Below are 19,951 nucleotides of genomic sequence, written 5' to 3'. Positions count from 1 at the left end.
TTCATTCGTATTTTCCTTAACGTTTGTGTTTCACATCATAATTTAAGAAATGCCTTCAAAGTGAAAAATCGCATAACGTCTCAAAGACTGACGTGGCATGCAATTTTTTGGAGGTGGGTGGCCGTGATTCCGGTTTCGCCCCTACTTTAAATGAAACTTCCATATTGTAGAATCCTGGATTCGCCACTGTTCAGAAAAATTCAAATGCATCACCCAAAAATAACGACGAAAATTATATTGCACTCTTTATTAAAAAAGATAAGATAATCAGTCTGTGCGTAACCGCAATTTTCAATAGTTATTAGTCCTGCTTATAGGTGTCGCTACTTTCACTTTCTGCTTGGTGCTAAGCAATAGATGACACTAGTGTGTAGACGATTTACAAACTTAAAATTATTGTGATGAAAGATGGCGACAAAGGGTTGGAAAAGTTAGTTCTCTTGAAAACAAATATAATAACTTTCTCTTTGCTATATTCCACAAATGCTGCAAATATTTCATTAACATCTTTACAATCTAGCGTATCGTATTTTAAAAACCCAGGGAGGTAGTATATAATAGTGGTGGCTTTTCTTCGGATAAATTTTCTGGAAACAACTTTCACTATTTGCTCTATATATCATGTACAAATTAAACGAGAAACCTGAATATTCGTCTCAGGGAACACGCAAAATGGTAGATTACTGATGAGGTCAGACTTTTGGACTATTTTCTCAAAACTCGCTCAACGATCTTATCCATGTTTCCGAAATATGTATTTAATTAATAATGCAATGTCACATAATCCATTTATTTTCAACCTATCCTAAAAGAACAATGCTTTATTGTTCAAGATAGTTTATCGAAATCAACTGCAATTAATTTTCTCCTATTTGATAATAACCATTTCCTTAGAAGCTTAAGCTATTAGGAAATAAATACTTTTAAAACAATCTATACTTCGGATGACGGTCCGGGTTCAATTCCCGGCGGGAGCTCATGTGGTTTAGATTCCACGTTAATCAGTAGGTTCCGTCTCATATAGTGTCGCTGCTGCAGGGACATTAAACTCAAAATCAACACAATCAACTCAATTCGGATAACGATTTTATTTGTAAATTTGCTTTGGTTACAACAATTTATTTACATTTCATAAATTAATTTTTCATTAACAAATCTAGAATATCATATTACATTTTTTTTTCACTTAGTAATATGCAAAAAAGGGTAGCTTACTGTTAAGTAGGTTTAGACCTGAAAATTTCTTTGAGAGTGTTCTGAAGATTTTGTTCGTATTTCGCAGAGCAGTAAAAAATAGGAAAATGAGTTTATAAGCTTCTCGTTTTATTTCATTTTTTCTTTTCTCTTAACTTTTTGACATGATTATGCACCAATATACACGAAAGGACTAATTATTGTACTATTTTCAACATCAAACCGTACGCAACTAATTTTATCACAAAGGAAAGATAAGATATATATTATAGTTTCCGTATAATTTCTCAAGGATATGTTCAGTCATATCATTTCATCAAGACGATTTTAAAACTAATTAATTTTCTTCCTTTGTAGGTTATAAATTAAGGTATTTTTTTTTAAATGGCATATACCTTTCAGCACTGTGAAATAAAGTTTATGTTCATTTTCTGAAAATATCGAAACAGTTAAAGTTATACAAATGCAATTTACTTATATGTAAAAAAAAAAAAAAAAAAAAAAATGCGTGCGATATTTCGTTTGTCGTTTTGTGAACATCTCTTAAGCAGATTCATTTGGCATTATCTTCTTTCATAGAACAAAACATATATATGACACAGAGACTTTATTGGAGAAAAGAATAAAACACATTTTGATGCTCCTTTCCTTCTCTTGCTTTCTCTATTATATACATATAGGACTGCACTTGTGCAAGTTAACCTAGAAAGGCAGAAGAAAAGTCGTCACAAAGGAAAAACATCTCCAGGGCTTTCTCTTTTTTTTAAAAAAAAACTTTGTTTTTTACATTTTAATTCAATTTTGAGTAGCTTCTGCAGTAAGGAATCGAGGACATTCAAGTTGTAAAGAAAAATTTGACGTTATCTCAATCTTGAAATGATATATAGACATGACACAGACACATTACGATTACTACTAGCGACTGTATTCAAATGTTATAATTTTGGTTTTAATGCAGGTTACAAAATTGATTCAGACAGTCAAGGAGATCGTATAATGCAGAAATGTAACTTTAAAGCAAAATATAGTTACTTGATCAGGAAAAAAACGTTCATTACACATTTTATTTATGGCTTCCCCAATTTCTAGAAACATGTTTATAACTTTGGGACAAACAATTACCCGCACCTCACATGCATAATGGAATTTCGAGGTTTGAGCTTGAGTTGATATGTTCTTATACAATACCGAGGTAATTAAGGACAAGAAGTATTGTTAATGTGACCTCGCAACCACGAGCGAGGCTTGAATCCTATGAAGTTAATAGGTGTACAGTCATCAACAAAAGTTGTTACTGTTTGGTAAAAAATATTTTGGAAACAACGGTGTATGGCAGGAACACACAGTAAATTTCATTCTTTTTAATTTACTGAAAACTGTACTCAAATTGTCCTTCCATTCTGAAGTTATTTTCGAAACTAATTTCATCAAATGAAAAGAACTTTTGTTGTTGATTGTACAAACTGTCATGAATATATATATATATATATATATATATATATATATATATATATATATATATATATATATGGGCCATTCCCAACGTCGACTCCAAGTACAGGATTACATCAATGCCCTACTTCAATGTGATACTTTCACTTAAAAAATTAAATTGCTTCAAACAGTTACTCTTGTCTTGAAACCCTCGTATCCTATGGTTAAATGGTTGAATTAGTGTTAAGCGTTTAGCTCAGCATCAAAGCTATATGAGACGTGGACCTATATCCTAAGGAGGGATCCGCGACACATGGGCTCCAACCGAGAATGGAACTTTGATTCCAAATACCTAATCCCAAATCGACTTTCTCCATACAACATATTTGATACCCTGTTAAAACGTACCCTCCTTGAAGAAACCATTATTTTTAAAAACGTCAATTTGTGTTTGTATTTTTAGACGAAATTCCTTTTACAGATAACAGTAATATATATATATATATATATATATATATATATATATATATATATATATATATATATATATATATATCGGGTGTTGCAAAATAAGTGTTACAACTCTTGGGAGGTGAATCCTGCCACTGAGACAAGAAAAAAAGTTCTCTTGAACTTTCGGCTATCGGACATAGTTTCAGATCTACAAGGTGCCGAAAGCGTGGGAAAATGACTTTCGGACGCCAATAGATCGGAAACTATCCAACGTAAAGTGGGCTGGCAAAAAATTCACTGAAGAAGTCATACCTGCTGTATTGAATTTTGCATGTTTCACAATCCTACCATGCACGCGCAAGGGATTCCCCAAAGGAACGTAGGGAGTCCCGGATAATCTGCTAAATGAAAATCGGTCTAAATGGATATGAATTGATGGGGTTTCTACCAGGTAACAATAATTCGTTTGTATTAAGTCGATATCTAGAACAAATACAAAATGGCGGACACTTTCATTCCCGATGTGTGTGGCTGCATAATCGCCAGGTACGGATGCTGGCCAACAGGGAAGTTCTGAGTATTAAGTGTAGCGAATTTGTACTCAGATGCTCTAGAAATACATCTGGAGTGTCGGTAGAGCATAACAGATGGGGTTCATTCCCGTTGTGCCTACTTCCCGTTCTGCCTACAGACCCTCCAGCACTTTAAAGAAAATATTTTTAATTATCTTATCTCTAGGCAGAACGGTAATTCGCGTTGTGCCTACTTCCCGTTGTGCCTACTCTTTCGAGACGGGGAATTATGTGCAGGGAGGAATTTTTGTAGGGAATATTTCTTTAGTATTTCTAAAAGCTTCTGTAAAAACAACCACCACCTCTACAAGTTTCATCATACATGGAAAATTGGTTGACTCAGTTGCAAGAATGTTAGACATTGTATTACCACACTCCATTAAAGACACTATGCACCATTTCATATCCAGACACTTCTGAGCTCACAATTGTAGAACACATAGGCAATACAACAATGACAAACGAAACTAATGGAAAAACAAAGGACTAAAATGACCGAATGAGTAGGCCTATATATGAAATACTAATCACTGCTAACGTAGATTTCGTTTCCCAAACGAAAACCACATATATTTGAAAAAAAAAATCAAACGAAAAACAGATGGTGAAATAGCGTAGAAAATAAGGTAACTACTATATCGTACTTACTTTGTGAAAATGGCGTCTGCATCGTCCAGCCATGTTTCGACTAAATAGTCATGAAACTTCTCTGCGTTTTGTACTTCCGGGGCATTTTCCTGGAGATGCAGGAACATGTCACCCACTTGCTCCACTGGCACAAGTGGTAGTGCAGCAGCACGTCTTATCCACTTCCTGACCTCTTTGTCTTCTTCATAAAAAGTGGACAACCCCAATGACTGAACTTTCCTCCATAAACATTGGGTGTAATGGAAGAAACACCCACGAATGGCTGCATCCGGAAAAACACCAGTAACGGCATTGATTACCGCTCTTTCAAAGTCTATAATCACTGTAGTAGGATTAAAGGAAAGACCATTTGCAGAAGCCGCATCTTTAATGAGAAGCAGCATCCTACGATAGTCTTCCTCTTTCTTAGAAGGCAATAAACAAAATAGAAACGGAAAAGTCTGCCCCAAATATGTCCCATGTATGGTGTACAGCTGCTGATATATACGGGGAGCTGCTTTAAAAGTACCATCCATCCAAACTGTCTTTGTGGTTGAAAGCTTCCGTAAATTTCCGGTTGTCCCAAAGACCTGCAGAATATAATATTAATATTTAGCTCCCCTAATATATTGATAATTATTACAGGGGCCCCCTTATGCATCCTGTTGCATTAGCCCTATTTGTTTAATATATGGCCATCAAACATGTCTTAAGGATGTGAACTGTGGCACATTTTACGTACTATGAGTCGTAGCACGTTGGAGATGAAATACTGGAAAACCGAATAATTTTTTTTTTTTGTGAAATGACTTGATATTAGACCGAAGAAACTTCGTTTTATGTTCGTTTTCGTTTCAGTTTCAATGTCAAACTATTTTTTTTTTAACTGAATCAATTTTCCATTTTCCTGTAGGAATTAAAAAGAAATAATATTCATATTTACTAAAGTAGATGCAAACAACCCTGCTAATAACAGAACTATATCCCAGCAATTTTTCCCAGAAGAAAAAGTAGAATAACATCTAAAATTTATGATGAAACTTGAAGAAATAGTTATTCTTCTTACATAATTTCTTAGAATTACGAAACAGATTATTGCGAATGCAAGACAAAACCCATGGAAAATTTCTGATAAAACTGACAAAATTCAAGGAACAGAATCATAGTTGCAGTTTAATAAAGAGATTTTTTTTTCAGCGGCCATGCATCTAAAATGTTATATATAATTCTTCACTTTATTGAAATAACATTTTCTAAATACTGAAAACCCAACGAAACACATAAGACTGTTATAGTAATCAGATGCGTAGCTAGAGGGGAACGAGCGGGGCTGTTGCCCTGAGCGCTAATAGTAGGGGTCGCCGAACAAGCAAGAAGAAAGAAAAAATATGGGAAGTCAGTAAACGACGCGTCGCCCTGAAAACGTATTGGCGTCCGATTAAATCAATATTGTTAGTTTGCAAAGAAATAGATATGATAAAAATTTTCTTGCTTGCTCCGCTCGCAACATAAACGTTTCAATAAGAATCACAACAAGCTTTTACTTATTACGTTAAAAAGTTATTATATATGATTTGTTAGTGTCAGTGTGATAAGCAAGGTGCCTAGTAATGACTTATAGTCTACACAGGAGTGTTTTCAAAATCAGAAACGGTCAAAGTATGAAATACGTGTTCGGCGTTTTGTTGGTGATGAGTTTGCTTAGATAATCACGCTTCTCTACCCAATCGGATTACTCACGACGGTGAGAATGAAAACTCTGAGAAATTCGCAAAGAAGGCTCCTTCTGAATTTCCATTACATTTCACAGAATATTTTTACCGTAAAATAATCGAAATTAAAATGCTATTTGTGTGGTCACATACAGAATAAAATCACAGATATTTACGATTATTAGGAAGGCTGAAACCACGTGTAATAGGCTTGATGGCTTACATAGATGTGGTTGCATACTGTTTACATTTTGAACAACGATTATGAGATCTTTATTTAAATTGCATTGGGTATATTGACGATATGTGGTATTTAGTATTTACATTGACAGTATAAATGAAATGAAATGAAATTTTTAAGTTTTACGTCCTACGGTAATGCTGGCTAGGCTAAAGGAGACGGTGATGATGAGAAATTAATGAAATAGTGGAAAGTAGGAGAAAACGGTAGAACACCGAGAAAACCAACGCACACGGTGTTTGTCCACCACAAAGCTCACCTGGCTCGAGCTGGGATCGAACCATGGACCCCATGCACCAGAGGTGAACGCTCTACCCCTGAGCCATTGCGGTCCCATTTTTTTTCTTTTTTTACAATATAAGTACGACATATTGCGTGTAATACAGAATCATGTATAGAGGACAAAGCACCTGATCATATATAGAGGTGATGCCGGAAAAAGATCTGTGATGTAGAAGACAAAGGCTTTTTTTACAAAAAGAAAAGAGACCGAATTATGCATCTTCTTGCATTGTTTGTTTAATATATGGCCAAATATATTTTGAGGATGTGAACTGTAGCACCTATTACGTACTGCGAGCCTTAGAATGTTGGAGATGAACTACTGGAAAACTGAACAAAATTTTGTTGTGAAATGACTTGATATTAGACCGAAATAAGTTTATATTCTTGTAACTGAATCAATTAATTTTCCATTTCTCTGTAAGTATTAAAAAAACACATCTCTACTAAAGTAGACGTGAATAACGCTGCTAATAACAAAACTGTACCTAGTCATTTTTTCTGAGAAGAGCAAGTAAGATAACATTTAAAATATATGATGAAATTTAAAGGAATAGTTATTCTTCTTACAGAATCTATTAGAATTACTAAAGAAAAAATCCCTAGAAAAGATCCCTCCCTGCACAGAATTCCCCGTCTCGAAAGAGTAGGCAGAACGGGAAGTAGGCACAACGGGAATTACCGTTCTGCCTACAGATAAGATCATTAAAATATTTTCTACAAAGTGCTGGAGGGCCTGTAGGCATAACGGGAAGTAGGCACAACGGGAAGACACCACAGATGGAGCAGGGTGATTCACATGTGTGGAAACACGTAACGAAAAATGCCAAGAAATGCACTCATACTCAGTAAACGTATACGTCGATATCAACACACACATTGGCCATATTTCAATATCGATCATGCGATCCCACTAGAGACATTCATTTAGTTTACCCAGTTTTTTAGTGAGTCCCTTTGCACAATTTCAACTTGGCCTCAGTTGTTGCATCCTTATTGGCATGCAACCGTGCACATCATATTGCGTAGGTTTGAGGGAGTATTATTGGTGAATTGGTTTTCATGTTCTTGACGCTAATCCTTACATTTCCGACGCTTTGAACTCACGTTTACTGAGTATTAGTGCATTTCTGGGCATTTTTCATTACGTGTTCCACACATGTGAATCACCCTGCTCCATCTGTTGTGCTCTACCGACACTCCAGATGTCTTTCTAGAGCATCTCAGTGCAAATTCGCTACACTTAATACTCAGATCTTCACTGTTGCCAATCATCCGTACCTGGCGATTATGCAACCACACACAACAAGCATGAAGGTGTCCACCATTTTGTATTTGTTCCGGATATCGACTTGATACAAACAAATTATTGTTACCTGGTAGAAACCCCATCAAATCATATCCATTTAGACCGATTTTCATTTAGCAGATAATTCGGAACTCCCTACGTTCCTTTGGGGAATCCCTTGCGCGTGCATGGTAGGATTGTGAAACATGCAAAATTCAATACAGCAGGTATGACTTCTTCAGTGAAATTTTTACCCGCCCTTTTTTACGTTGGATAGTTTCCGAACTATTAGCGTCCGAAAGTCATTTTCCCACGCTTTCGGCACCTTGTAGATCTGAAACTATGTCCGATAGCCGAAAGTTCAAGAGAACTTTTTTTCTTGTCTCAGTGGCAGGATTCACCTCCCAAGAGTTGTAACACTTATTTTGCAACACCTGATATATATATATATATATATATATATATATATATATATATATATATATATATATATATATGTCTGTGTTTAGGGTGTTAATGAACTATACCGACAAACTGTAAGAGGTGATTCCTTACGTCAAAATAAGATAAAAAGTTCATAAGGACATATAGCGAAAAGTGATGTCCAAAATCGCGAAAAAGCTAAATATCAGCATGTCCTTTTTCGAATTCCAGAAGCTATGCATGTTGGTCCTTATCAGCGTAAAGGAAGCCACGCACACACAATCCAAAAATGCATATTTCATCAATTTTCTATAGGTGTACAGGATATTCCCTACAGGGAGTAATTCTCAGATATGCTCTCAATATAATTTCCAGATATACCCTGATTTCAAGGAGGGTCTAAAGTAGGCAGGAAGTACGCCTTGGAAACAATGAGCATCCAATGTTTCGGAGGGAGGTCCGAAGTGTTAGGAACCGGCAGCTCCATGTAATTTTGCGTTCGGAATAACGTGTGATACGATGTATTTCGTCATGGTATATTTCATGTTTTCTTCACTTATAAGCGTATAAGAAAACATCGCAGCATGCGTTTTCCCGAGTACGAGATAAAATGCTGCTGACGACCCTTAACACTTCCGACATCGCGCTAAACGATTTCGTGTTCACTGCTATGAAGGTGTATTGTTTGCCTACTTTGGGCCAATCATAAAATCACAGCATATCTCAAAATTCGGTTAATGGCATGTCTGGGAATGTCACCCTGCAGGGAATATTCTGTACACCAATTGAACATTAGTCAAATATGCATTTTTGTATTGCGTATGCGTGACTTCCTTAACGCTGATAAGGACCGCCACCCAATTGCTGTGGATATGAAAGGTATCGGTATCGGATGAAATTTGTGCACAGTCAGCGGCGATACGTTGTTCCAGATGACAAAGATTACGATTCTTCACTCCATAAACCATAATATTACCACTACACTAACAACGAAAGAGGAGATGCTATCTCCGCTAAACTAGTGGCTTCCTCGTGCATTTTTTGTGCAAGGGATATAGATTTAATTTCCAGTAGAAGAGCCTGAAAAATCAATGTAGTACGGTAATTCGGATTCTACCTTAATTTGTAGTTTCACGTCTCGTGTAGAATCAGAGCTGAAAAGGGATATTAAACTCCAAACCAACCATTCTAGCTTGCACAAAACGGATGAATTAGTACTTCTTTTCAGCTAAAGTAGTCTTTAAATGCAAACTTCGCATGTATGCAACCAACAATACTTCAATGCAATATTGGTGGTATACTGTAGGCAATGCAAAAGCTCCCCACGCTTTTAGTTTTATTATGGTAGGAAACTCCAGCGACAAAATTCGGGAGGTGATTCCCGACACCGAAACAAGAAAAAAGTCCTTTCGCACTTTTCTCTAGGACACATAGATTCGGAGCAACAAGAGGTCGAAAACGGGGCAAAATACGCTTTAGAGCGCTATATCTCGTCTATTTCGAAAGATAGAGGCAAGGCGGCTTGTTCACCTCAAAGGAAGGAAACCTGATCTATTCAAAGATGGGCATGCCGCAATCGTGAAATCCGTGCACAAGGGATTTCCCAAAGAAGTGTAGGGAGGACTTCCGGATAAACTGTCAGGTAAAGATACGTCAAAATTGGCTTGAATGGATAGGTTTCCCACGTAGTAGCCATAATTAGTTGTAACCATGTCGAGATCTCAAAGAGAGACGAATTGATGGACACGTCATATTAGGTGTGTGTGGTATCATAACCACCAGGTACTGATGGTGAACAACAATGAAGTTGTGGATATGAAGTGTGGGTAAATACGCTTCGGGAGGTGACTCCACAACTGGAAATAAGGAGACAAGCCATGAACAGAAGTAGAAAGAGGCGGCGTGTTCCAGCAGGAACCGAGCAAAAGATCGCCCACACACCGTGGGTAAAGTAGAATATCTCCAGAACGAATTGAGATAGTGATGTCGGTCCACAAAACGAGAAAGAAAATCATACTCAAGGGAACTGATGGTGCAATATGAATGGAGCAAACTGAATGAAGAAGGGAATTCCGCAAAGCAGACATGATAGGGGCACTGAAAAGTGAAACAGACTTATGTATTATGATGTGTTACATATGGCTTACGTACGAACTGAGGGGTGAGAGCTGGAAGAGTGGGATTCCCCATTGCAGCGTCGGGGACCAAGTCAAGGGAATACCGCCGGACATGGGTGTTGGTGCAGCGGTTCCGCAACAAGCAGACTACGCAGACATTGAAAGGCCGAGAATCGCTGTAGGCCCTACCGAGTAGGCAACTGAGGCATGGAAGACATGGACAAAAATAAGCATGCGTACAGGCAAACATGGACTGTGTTTTCAAGGATGATACATTACAGCTCGTACTGATGTCCGTGATGAATAAGTATCACAAAGAATGACACTAAAGGTTTCAGAAACCTTACAACAGTCTTACCTGTGGCAACACTAAAGAAGATGCTCAAAATGACGTCCACCACTCTGAACACAGGCATTCAGACGTCGTCGCACAGACCGGCGCACACGTCGAAACGTGTCTGGTTCTTCGCGCGAAGCGTCACAAGCGGCTTGGACGCGTTGTTCCAACGTTTGGATATCAGGTACCGGAGTAGCATAAACAACAGTTTTGAGATGACCCCATAAATAGAAATTCAGAGGGTTTAATCCGGCGACCTGGCAGGCCATGACATAGGACCGTCACTGCCGATCCACTTGCCCGGGAATACAGTGTGCAAATAATCACGCACGGGGCGACAGAAATGCGCCGGGACACCATTGTGCATATACCACATACGTTGTCGTAAGACCAACGGCATATCCTCCAGAAGTGCAGGAAGTATCTCGCGCAAGAAGTTCAAATAGATAGGCCCAGTGGAGTTGTTGTGGAAGAACAACGGGTTCAATGAGATGGTTGCCCAGAATCCCTGCCCAAACGTTGATACGAAACTGGTGATGGTGGCGGGCCTGTACCGTTCCATGTGGATTATCCACAGACCACAGATGACTATTATGAAAATTCTGGATACCATCCCTTCCAAATTGGGCTTCATCTGTGAACAAAATGGAGGAGAGAAAACCAACAGTTGTTGCCACCAAATGGAGAACCTGATTACAAAAGTCCAGCCTGGGAGGAAAGTCACCTGACGATAAACCCTGCACCCGTTGCAAATGATAGGGGTAAAAATTGTTAGCATGAAGGATCGACAACACCCTACACACACACACACACACACACACACACACACATATTATATATATATATATATATATATATATATATATATATATATATATATATATATATATATATATATTTTAAATATTTACCACATGCTGTAGGTATACACTCAATGCAACGTGGCTCAGTGGTGGAGCGTTCACTTCTGGTGAGTAACGTTTCTGGTTCAATCCCAGCTCGCGCCAAGTGGGCTTTGTGGTGGAAAAACACAGCGTTCGTGAGCTTTCTCGGGGTTATCCCGTTCCCTCCCCCTTTATTCGTTCCACTATTTCAGTCATTTGTCATCATCACCGTCTCATTTAGCCTAGCCGTCATAATTGTGTTACGTGAAACTGAAATATTTCATTTCTCATTTCATACACTCAATATCTGCATGTTACCCAAAAAGTAAAGAAGGTTCGCAATCATTGCAAGGTCATAGTTCGTTACTCATGTTCATTCTCGTGTCGTTTGGTGAGTATTGACGCAAAGATGATGATTTATGCGAGCATATTATTAGAAAGAGTGCTGAAACATTTGCTTTGAAACAAAATAACATAAATTTTTGGTTTGAATTGTTGAATTATATAATTAAAAGCTATACTCACATAACGATTTTCCAGCAAGTGTACGAATCATAAACACTTTAACGTGATATTATATTTTTTTCTCCTTCAAAACAGGCAAGCGTTCTGAAATGAAGAAAAGAACACAAAATTAGGATAAACGTTCCCTAATATGGGATTCTTTTCTCAATATCTCGCATTTTAACATTTCTCAATACAGGAAAGAATAATTAATGAATAATCGTTCCAACAAACATCGAAATATATGGACAACACTACACTATGTACCTGCACAGCATGCATTTTAGAAACCATGAATACATACGCATTTCTTTCTTTTGTTGACATGGCAGACAAATACTATTTTCAAATTTATTTTACGCGTTTGTTTCTGTGTTTGTTCTAAAGGAGTTATACCTTGAGTATGTAGCATTTCTTAGTGCACTATAACAATGAATTAGTATTTTTTTTCATAGTTTTGAACACTTTGACCTCCAACCACTTCCTATGGGAAATTCATTTATCGAGGGTATTCAAATCGATATTTCTCGAATGGTATCAATTAAGATATCCATTTTTATTTAATAATTGCTTTGGTTATATTGAAACGGCTAATGCGTTAGTATTGAGTTCAGCTGCTTACTACGAGAAGCATGTACACTACACGTCTAAAAAATTGCGGCAGCTATCTAAGTGCAGCTAGGCAACCTAATATATAAAATTTCTTATCACATTATCGTGCCTGGTAAAGAGACCCCCTCTCTCTCCTGATTTTCTCTCTCTCATGATACAATCAGCTAACAACATGAGCGCAATTCTAATTTCAAACTACACATGTATTAGTATCGACAAAATGAAATAATAAGGCCGAGACGAAACAAGATTCATAAGCTGATGTAGGGATAAACTTAAACACACAAAATGAAAAGCTTGAAATTAATAGATGTCTATTACACAGATGTTCAGAAATGAGACAGAGAGAGTGAGTGAGAGAGAGAGAGAGAGAGAGAGAGAGATAAGAAAAAGAAGAAGAAGAATAAGAAAAAGGAGAAAAATAAAATGTGGAATTTAAACGTAGTAAGAAAAGAACCTAACATTAAAATGCTCCGTTTCCAGAAATAAAGAGTAATATAGGAGCAACATTTCCTTTTATATATATTTTTCAGGACTATTTGAATATATAGAGCAAGCTTGAAACATTCATTAAGTCACTTTCAAAAAGAATAGCGTACTCAATTTCCAGTAGAACTGTATATCTTCGAAACACATCTAGGATAATGTCAAACGGTTAACACATATGATTTGTTTCCGTGTGGTTTGGTTGCAAACTCGATAGTGTTCATTAGACGTACTGATCCAAATACATTCTAATAAACTCAGTAGGTAGCGTAGGTCATATCTATTCCAGACTATTAATGCAAACTGAACAAAAAGAAAATAAAATAAAAAAAGAAAGAAAATCTGAGTTAGTCATATTTAGCTGCTAAATTTCTATCAGAAATATCTTATATTAAAAGTCCAAACTGTATCATAATAAAAAGTTACAAATCTTCAAAAGGAAAATTGGATGTCCCTTATAGAAGTAGCAGACCTATCATGTTTCAAATTTCAAACGCGAATAAAACACATTAAGTTATAGGATGGAAACAAATTTTGTATCGAACTAGTATACATAAAATCTTGCTTTCAAATAACCAAAGAGGACCATTTTCTAGTCTTCTCCGAAGATTTTTTCCGTTCTGAACATCCAGTGTCGATTTCATCTATTGCGGATATAACGTTGCAATTCGCAATGATAGAATAAATACACTAGAGCCCGAACGGGTCATGGAGTCAGTCGGATGATGCTGGTTAGCTTATGGGCCACCACTGGGTCGAGAATTCGAACACATAGTGACCCGGTGATTCAATTGAGACTCGGTAATTCAGAGGATAAGAACATATTTTACTTATTCTTATGCGTTCAAACAGTATTTCTTTGAGAGATGACCAGGACTGGATATGTTATCTCCAGAACACGAAAAACACGACACCGAAGTTCCCAGTTGATTAGATTTTCCAGACCGGGTCGATCGGACTCTTGCTCCGTTTAATTCCGGAACACGCACACACAAAATGTCTTTGTGTGTGAGAGTGAAAGGAAGAAGAAAAGGATATAAAGACAGTATTGGTAAACGTCAAAAAAGACAAAGAAAGAGAGAGAGAGAGCGACGAATACAAATATGAATCCTTCTTATCATTACAGTGTTTGATGAAAAACGCACACACTGTTCACTCGAATTATCTCCAGCGATATCTTGTAAGTTTTCCAACAGAAGATAGATATATGGTTGCAGGCATTATTTCATGGGAAAAAATGATACTACCTGACGGGGAATCGAATAGAGATTTTCCATTTGGAAGTATGGCACTTTACCACTACTCCACCGATTGTTTCACCCAAACTTTCTTTAACAAATGCTGTAGTGTTTCTTTCTGAAAACGATAACACGAAAAGCGTATACTGCAGATCAATGAAATGTTAAAAATGTTCTGGTAATTCCCTTGCCCTTTCCCAACCGACATTCGTAAATAATCTCTATCATGATATAGGTGTTTGCTTCCACATTCCTATGGATAGCTCGTCGAGTATGAGAAGTCGATTCTTCACAATCACTTTGTAAAATAACAACAACTTTGGCGTGAACAGGTTTGAAACTATGTTGGTTAGCTGTACTATTTGTAAGTCCATTGCGTTACCCCTACACTATCATGCCACCTGAAACTACAAGCCAAAATATTACTTACTTCTGCCCCGATCTTTGGAACAAACCGGCTTCTTCCTGTGAGGTTATGTACACCAAAGTGCACAACGAAATTAATTTATTAGACGACCTAGAGACAAATTAGTTCTCACTAATAAAGGAAAAAGCATACAATCCAGGAAAAAATACAGAAATAAAAACCTATTATCCACTAATTTCGCCCTGAAAATTCAAACTTACGCGAATAATAATAATAAATTTTCACCATCACAGTATCATTGTCAATTTATTCGAAACATTTCATTAATCTGCAGTATAAAATTTTCATGTTATCGTTTTCTGAAATAAACACTACAACAATTGTTTAGGAAAGTTTGGATAGAACAATCGGTTTAGTAGTGATGTCGAGCTAGATTTCCAAAGGGAAAATCTCGATTTCCCGTCAAGTAGTAGTTTTTTTTTTTTCATAAAATAATGCCTGCAAACATAGATTCATTTTCTGTTGGAGAACTTACAAGGCATCATGGCAGAGAATTCGAGTAAACAGTGTGTACGTTCTACATCATACACTGTAATGATAAGTAGGTTACATATTTATATTTGTCTCTCTCTCTTTGTCTTTATTGACGTTTCCCTATCCTGTCTTTGTATCCTTCTCTTCTCGCCCTCTCTCTCTCACACACACACACTTTATGTGTATGTGCGTCTTCCAGAATTGAAATGAACCCGGTCTGGAAAATCTAATTAACTGGGAACTTCGGCGTCGTGTTTTTCGTGTTCTGGTGATAACATCCAGTCTTGGTCATCTCTCAAAGAAATATTGTTTAAACGCATAAGAATAAGAAAAAAAAAACTTGTTTTATTCTCTGGGTTACCGAATCTCAATCGAATCACAGAGTCACTATAGGTTCGAATGCTCGACCCAGTGGTCCATAAGCTAACCAACATCATTCGACTGACTCGATGATCAGTTTGTGCTCTAGTGTGTTCATTCTATCATTGAAAGTTACGTTATATCCGCAATAGTTGAAATCGACAGTGGATATTCGAAACGGATATATCTTCGGAGAAGACTAGAAAATTATCCCTTTATGGTTATTTGAAAACAAGATTTTATGTATACTAGTTCGAAACAAAATTTGTTTTCACCCTATAATTTAATGTGTTTTATTCGCGTTTGAAATTTGAAACATGAAAGGTCTGCAATATCTATAAGGAACATCCAATTTTCCTTTTGGATATTTGTAACTTTCCATTATGGTACAGTTTGGACTTTATATTTCTGATAGAAATTTAGTAGTAAAATAGCTCTCATTCATTTTTTATTTCTTTTATTCATTCTTTCTTTGTCTTTTCTTTTCTTTTGTTTGTTCAGTTTGCATTAGTAGTCTGGAATGGAAGATATGATCTACGCTACCTGCTGTGTTTAAAATTTATTTTGGCTCCGTACGTCCAACGAACACTATCGAATTTGCAACCGAACCACACGGAAACAAAGCATGTGTGTTAACCTTCTGATATTATCCTAGATGTGTCTCAGAGATCTACAGTTATACTGGAAATTGAGTATGCTAATCTTTTTGAAAGTGACTTAATGGATGTTTCAAGCTTGCTCTATATATTCAAATAGTCCTGAAAAATATGTAAAAGCAAATGTTATTTCTGTATTATTGCTGGATTTCTGGAAATGGAACATTATAATGTTAGATTCTTTTCTTACTACGTTTAAATTCCATGTTTTTTTATCTTTCTCACTTTTATTTTTCTTCTTCTCTCCCGTTCTTTCTCTCTCTCTCCCCCACTCTGTCTGCCTCATGTCTGAACGTCTGTGTAATAGATATTCATTGGTTTCAAGTTTTTCATTATGTGCGTTTAAGTTCCTTTCTACATCAATAGGGATGCGTTCGAGACGAGTCGAGACAGAATTTTTATGACAAAATTCGAGTCGAGACACAGCTCTTCCAATAGAGAAATATACATTTTTCGAGTCGAGACATCGCTTCTAGAGCACATTTTCGAGACGAGACAGCCCCAAAACTTGTCTCGTGCGCATCACTATACATCGACTTATGAATCTTGTTTCGTCTCGTTTTTATTATTTCATTTTATCGATACTAATACATGTGTAGTTTGAAATTAAAATTGCGCACATGTTGTTAGCTGATTTTATTATCGGAGAGAGGAAAGGAGGAGAGAGAGACGAGGATCTCTTTACCAGAGACGATTATGAAAGATAAAGTTGTATATTGGGTGCCCTAGCTGCACGGCGTTAGCTGTCTTAACTATTTTTTTAGATGCGAAGTGTACAACTGAGGAAGATGCCCAATTGGATAGCTTTTTTTGCCTGAAGATTACATGCTTTTTCCGTAACGTATGCCGAGTTTCCAAATAAATATATATATCATTTTTAAAGTACGTATATATAATTGACTACTTTCTTGCCGAGGGTACCTTGTATGTCAAGTACAATACTTCTAATAAAACTATATTGTGTATCAAAATTATACTTCAGTGTAAATTTCAAGCAAGTTGTACACAAGAAAAGAAAAACTTATCATACGACAAATCTCAGATTTTCCTTACTGGGGATATGAACATAATCTATATGGACACATTTGGCAAAGTTTTAATAATAAACTTTAAATTCTTGTTATTAATAATAATAGCAATAATAATAATAATAATAATAACATAGTTGTATTATTTTATCTTAAGCAATTGCAACTATGAGCAGAAACATGTTCTGTCTTCATTCGTTCCTTTATTAGAATTATATATATATATATATATATATATATATATATATATATATATATATATATATATATATATATATATATATATATATATATATATATAATGATTTTGATTAATGTTAATATGCTGTTAAAAACTCAGTTGATAATCCATTTCTATAAAAATTTACATACATGTTCCATATGACACTTTTGTAGTTAGATTGATACTTATTCCACGTGCTTTGCGTTATAAACAACTAATTTCATGATAACCTGTATTCTTAGTCACTCCTCTCAGAGAAGTGCATGAAATGCTTCCCTTCAAAAGACATACCTTACATGTAGTTACTTACTTAGTTAGAAGATAACTTCTGCACATAGTATCTATTGAGTGTAGAGGACTAGTTCCAAGCTAAGAGAAAGAGCCTTTGAAAGTTCTTCAAGAAAAGGGATTGAGTTTCCAGCGACGAGATAATCCTAATCATGTTACAAACAGAGGCGATGCTGAAACGTGCTTGGAAATATCACATAAACACTCGAAGCAAAATAATGCTTTAGTTCCAAGCTGTGTAAAATGGAAAGCGCACCATGTATACCGTGTAATAGTTTTTTTTTTTCTTTATATGCATTCTCATCATCATATCATTAAATAACAGAACAGTAGATTTGACAATTTTAGAATCTGTTACTCTTTCAAATAAACTATTTGAATTCGTTGTGTGATGTCTATTTGCGTACACTTCAGGAACCAAACCAAGTAAGAGCATTGTCGTAAAATGTGATTAATATTTATGAACCAAAAATCAGAAATGTTTTGTGAATATTATAAAGAATAACTAATCCCATGGCTTTAGTAGTTCGCGGCTTCCTCACCATAGTGTCAAAAAATCAGTCAGTGATTCTATTCCGCGTCTAAGGAGTCGAATCAGTGTCGTTGTTGTTTACCGCCCTAAGATTTTATTCTGTATCCTTCCTATGTGTTGTCTTGTCTTGCCCCAATTATATTTGCCATATTTTTTTTTCAGCCAGAACTTAATCATTCTGGTGTTTTTTTTTTCTTTCTTATGGAAGAATCACGTTATGTTAATTCAAAAAGACATCAGTTTAGTTATAAACCTATACGTTTTCTTTAGAAAAAAAACTAACCTTTGTTATGAAGAACCCAATATGTTATCAAGAGTATTATAAACGCCTGAACAATACTAGACAACAACATATAAACTGTATACAGACTTTCTATTTAAAAAAAATTAAATTTCAATTAAAAGTTCTAATGAATCTTTTACTGGTAGTGAGAGTTTCGGTTATAAACAGTGAAATAATTGAAATCAGTAGCATTATAAATAATAATAATAATAATAATAATAATAATAATAATAATAATAATAATAATAATAATAATAATAATAATAATAATTATTATTATTATTATTATTATTATTATTATTATTATTATTATTATTATTATTATTATTATTATTATTATTACTATTGTTTTTCTGAAACTTTCGCAACATAATCTCATATTTTATGATAGCAGTCTAAGTAGTAAATTACTGTGAACTCAACTGAAATGTTAATCGTTCTCAGTCTCTTTGACTAAGGCATTCTAATGTTTCTGACAAGCTTCCTAAATATATTCTTAGAATTCTCATCCAATTCATTTCGCATTCAACGTGCGTACAATTCTTATTTCATTTATTCCTTTTTAAGAAAGTGATTGTGTAACATCCAGAATAATTGAATCCAAATCGTTTAGCGTAATTAGAAACGAGTTACAGCTAAATTAAGTAGGACGAAGTAGTCCTATGCTCTGCAGTTGATTGTTTGGCTGAAAAGGGTGTTTTAACGCGAGGCATTTTATTTAACATCTAATTTGTTTTATTTCGTTCACAGTCGTCTTAGAATTGCTGCTAATCTCTTAGTTCTGCCCCCCTTTATATCCAAAGAATTCTGTAGAATCGAAAAACAAAGACGTGAAGAGCAAATATAAGAGTTGTTTTTATGACCCTTAACATTGAATTTAAAGTTTTAAACTTAACATAGGAAGCACATATTCTGAAATTTTATTAGCATTAAAAAAATGTTCAAAGAGCTCAATCGATGGATCTTGCTAAGTTGAACAAAATTATATATGTGAAGGTAAATTATTTGTCGATTTGAAATACGATAATCGCACTACCTCCTATGATGGAACTGTTATTGAAATATACACTCATCAACTTTTACATTACGACACTAGCAAGATGAAAGTACACAATGTGGCTACGAAAATATAACCCAACATTATAATTAACTCTTCTTTCTATTTCAGCAAGATTTCGAATTTCCTGACGTAGGTCTCCACTCTTCCCTGTTCTGAGTCAGACTTGTATTCCCCTTTACTCTTCCTTCCCTATATCTTGTATTCTTTGATCCGTAT

At 35.6% G+C, this 19,951-nt stretch overlaps 2 protein-coding genes across 6 annotated transcripts in view; both read right to left on the bottom strand.

Moving 5' to 3' along the window:
- LOC145688072 (cell adhesion molecule Dscam1-like) overlaps window positions 1-19,951 on the bottom strand; it is a 1,774,182-nt gene that overhangs the window by 1,249,150 nt on the left and 505,081 nt on the right. For all 5 annotated transcript variants that reach the window (XR_014131839.1, XR_014131838.1, XM_081761792.1 and 2 more), the window contains exon 4: window positions 12,090-12,173. The gene's annotated coding sequence lies outside the window, so the exon portion shown is untranslated. The remainder of the gene's footprint in view (window positions 1-12,089; window positions 12,174-19,951) is intronic.
- On the bottom strand, window positions 4,298-4,684 carry LOC145687217 (uncharacterized). The gene has a single exon (XM_081760688.1). It carries the CDS (start codon window positions 4,682-4,684, stop codon window positions 4,298-4,300), a length of 387 nt encoding a protein of 128 aa, XP_081616814.1.

This window comes from Thermobia domestica, chromosome 6, assembly GCF_964235325.1.
Source record: "Thermobia domestica chromosome 6, izTheDome1.hap1.1, whole genome shotgun sequence".
NCBI lineage: Eukaryota > Metazoa > Arthropoda > Insecta > Zygentoma > Lepismatidae > Thermobia > Thermobia domestica.
The sequence above is the reverse complement of the archived record's forward strand: the minus strand, read 5'-3'. Positions and strand labels throughout refer to the sequence as shown.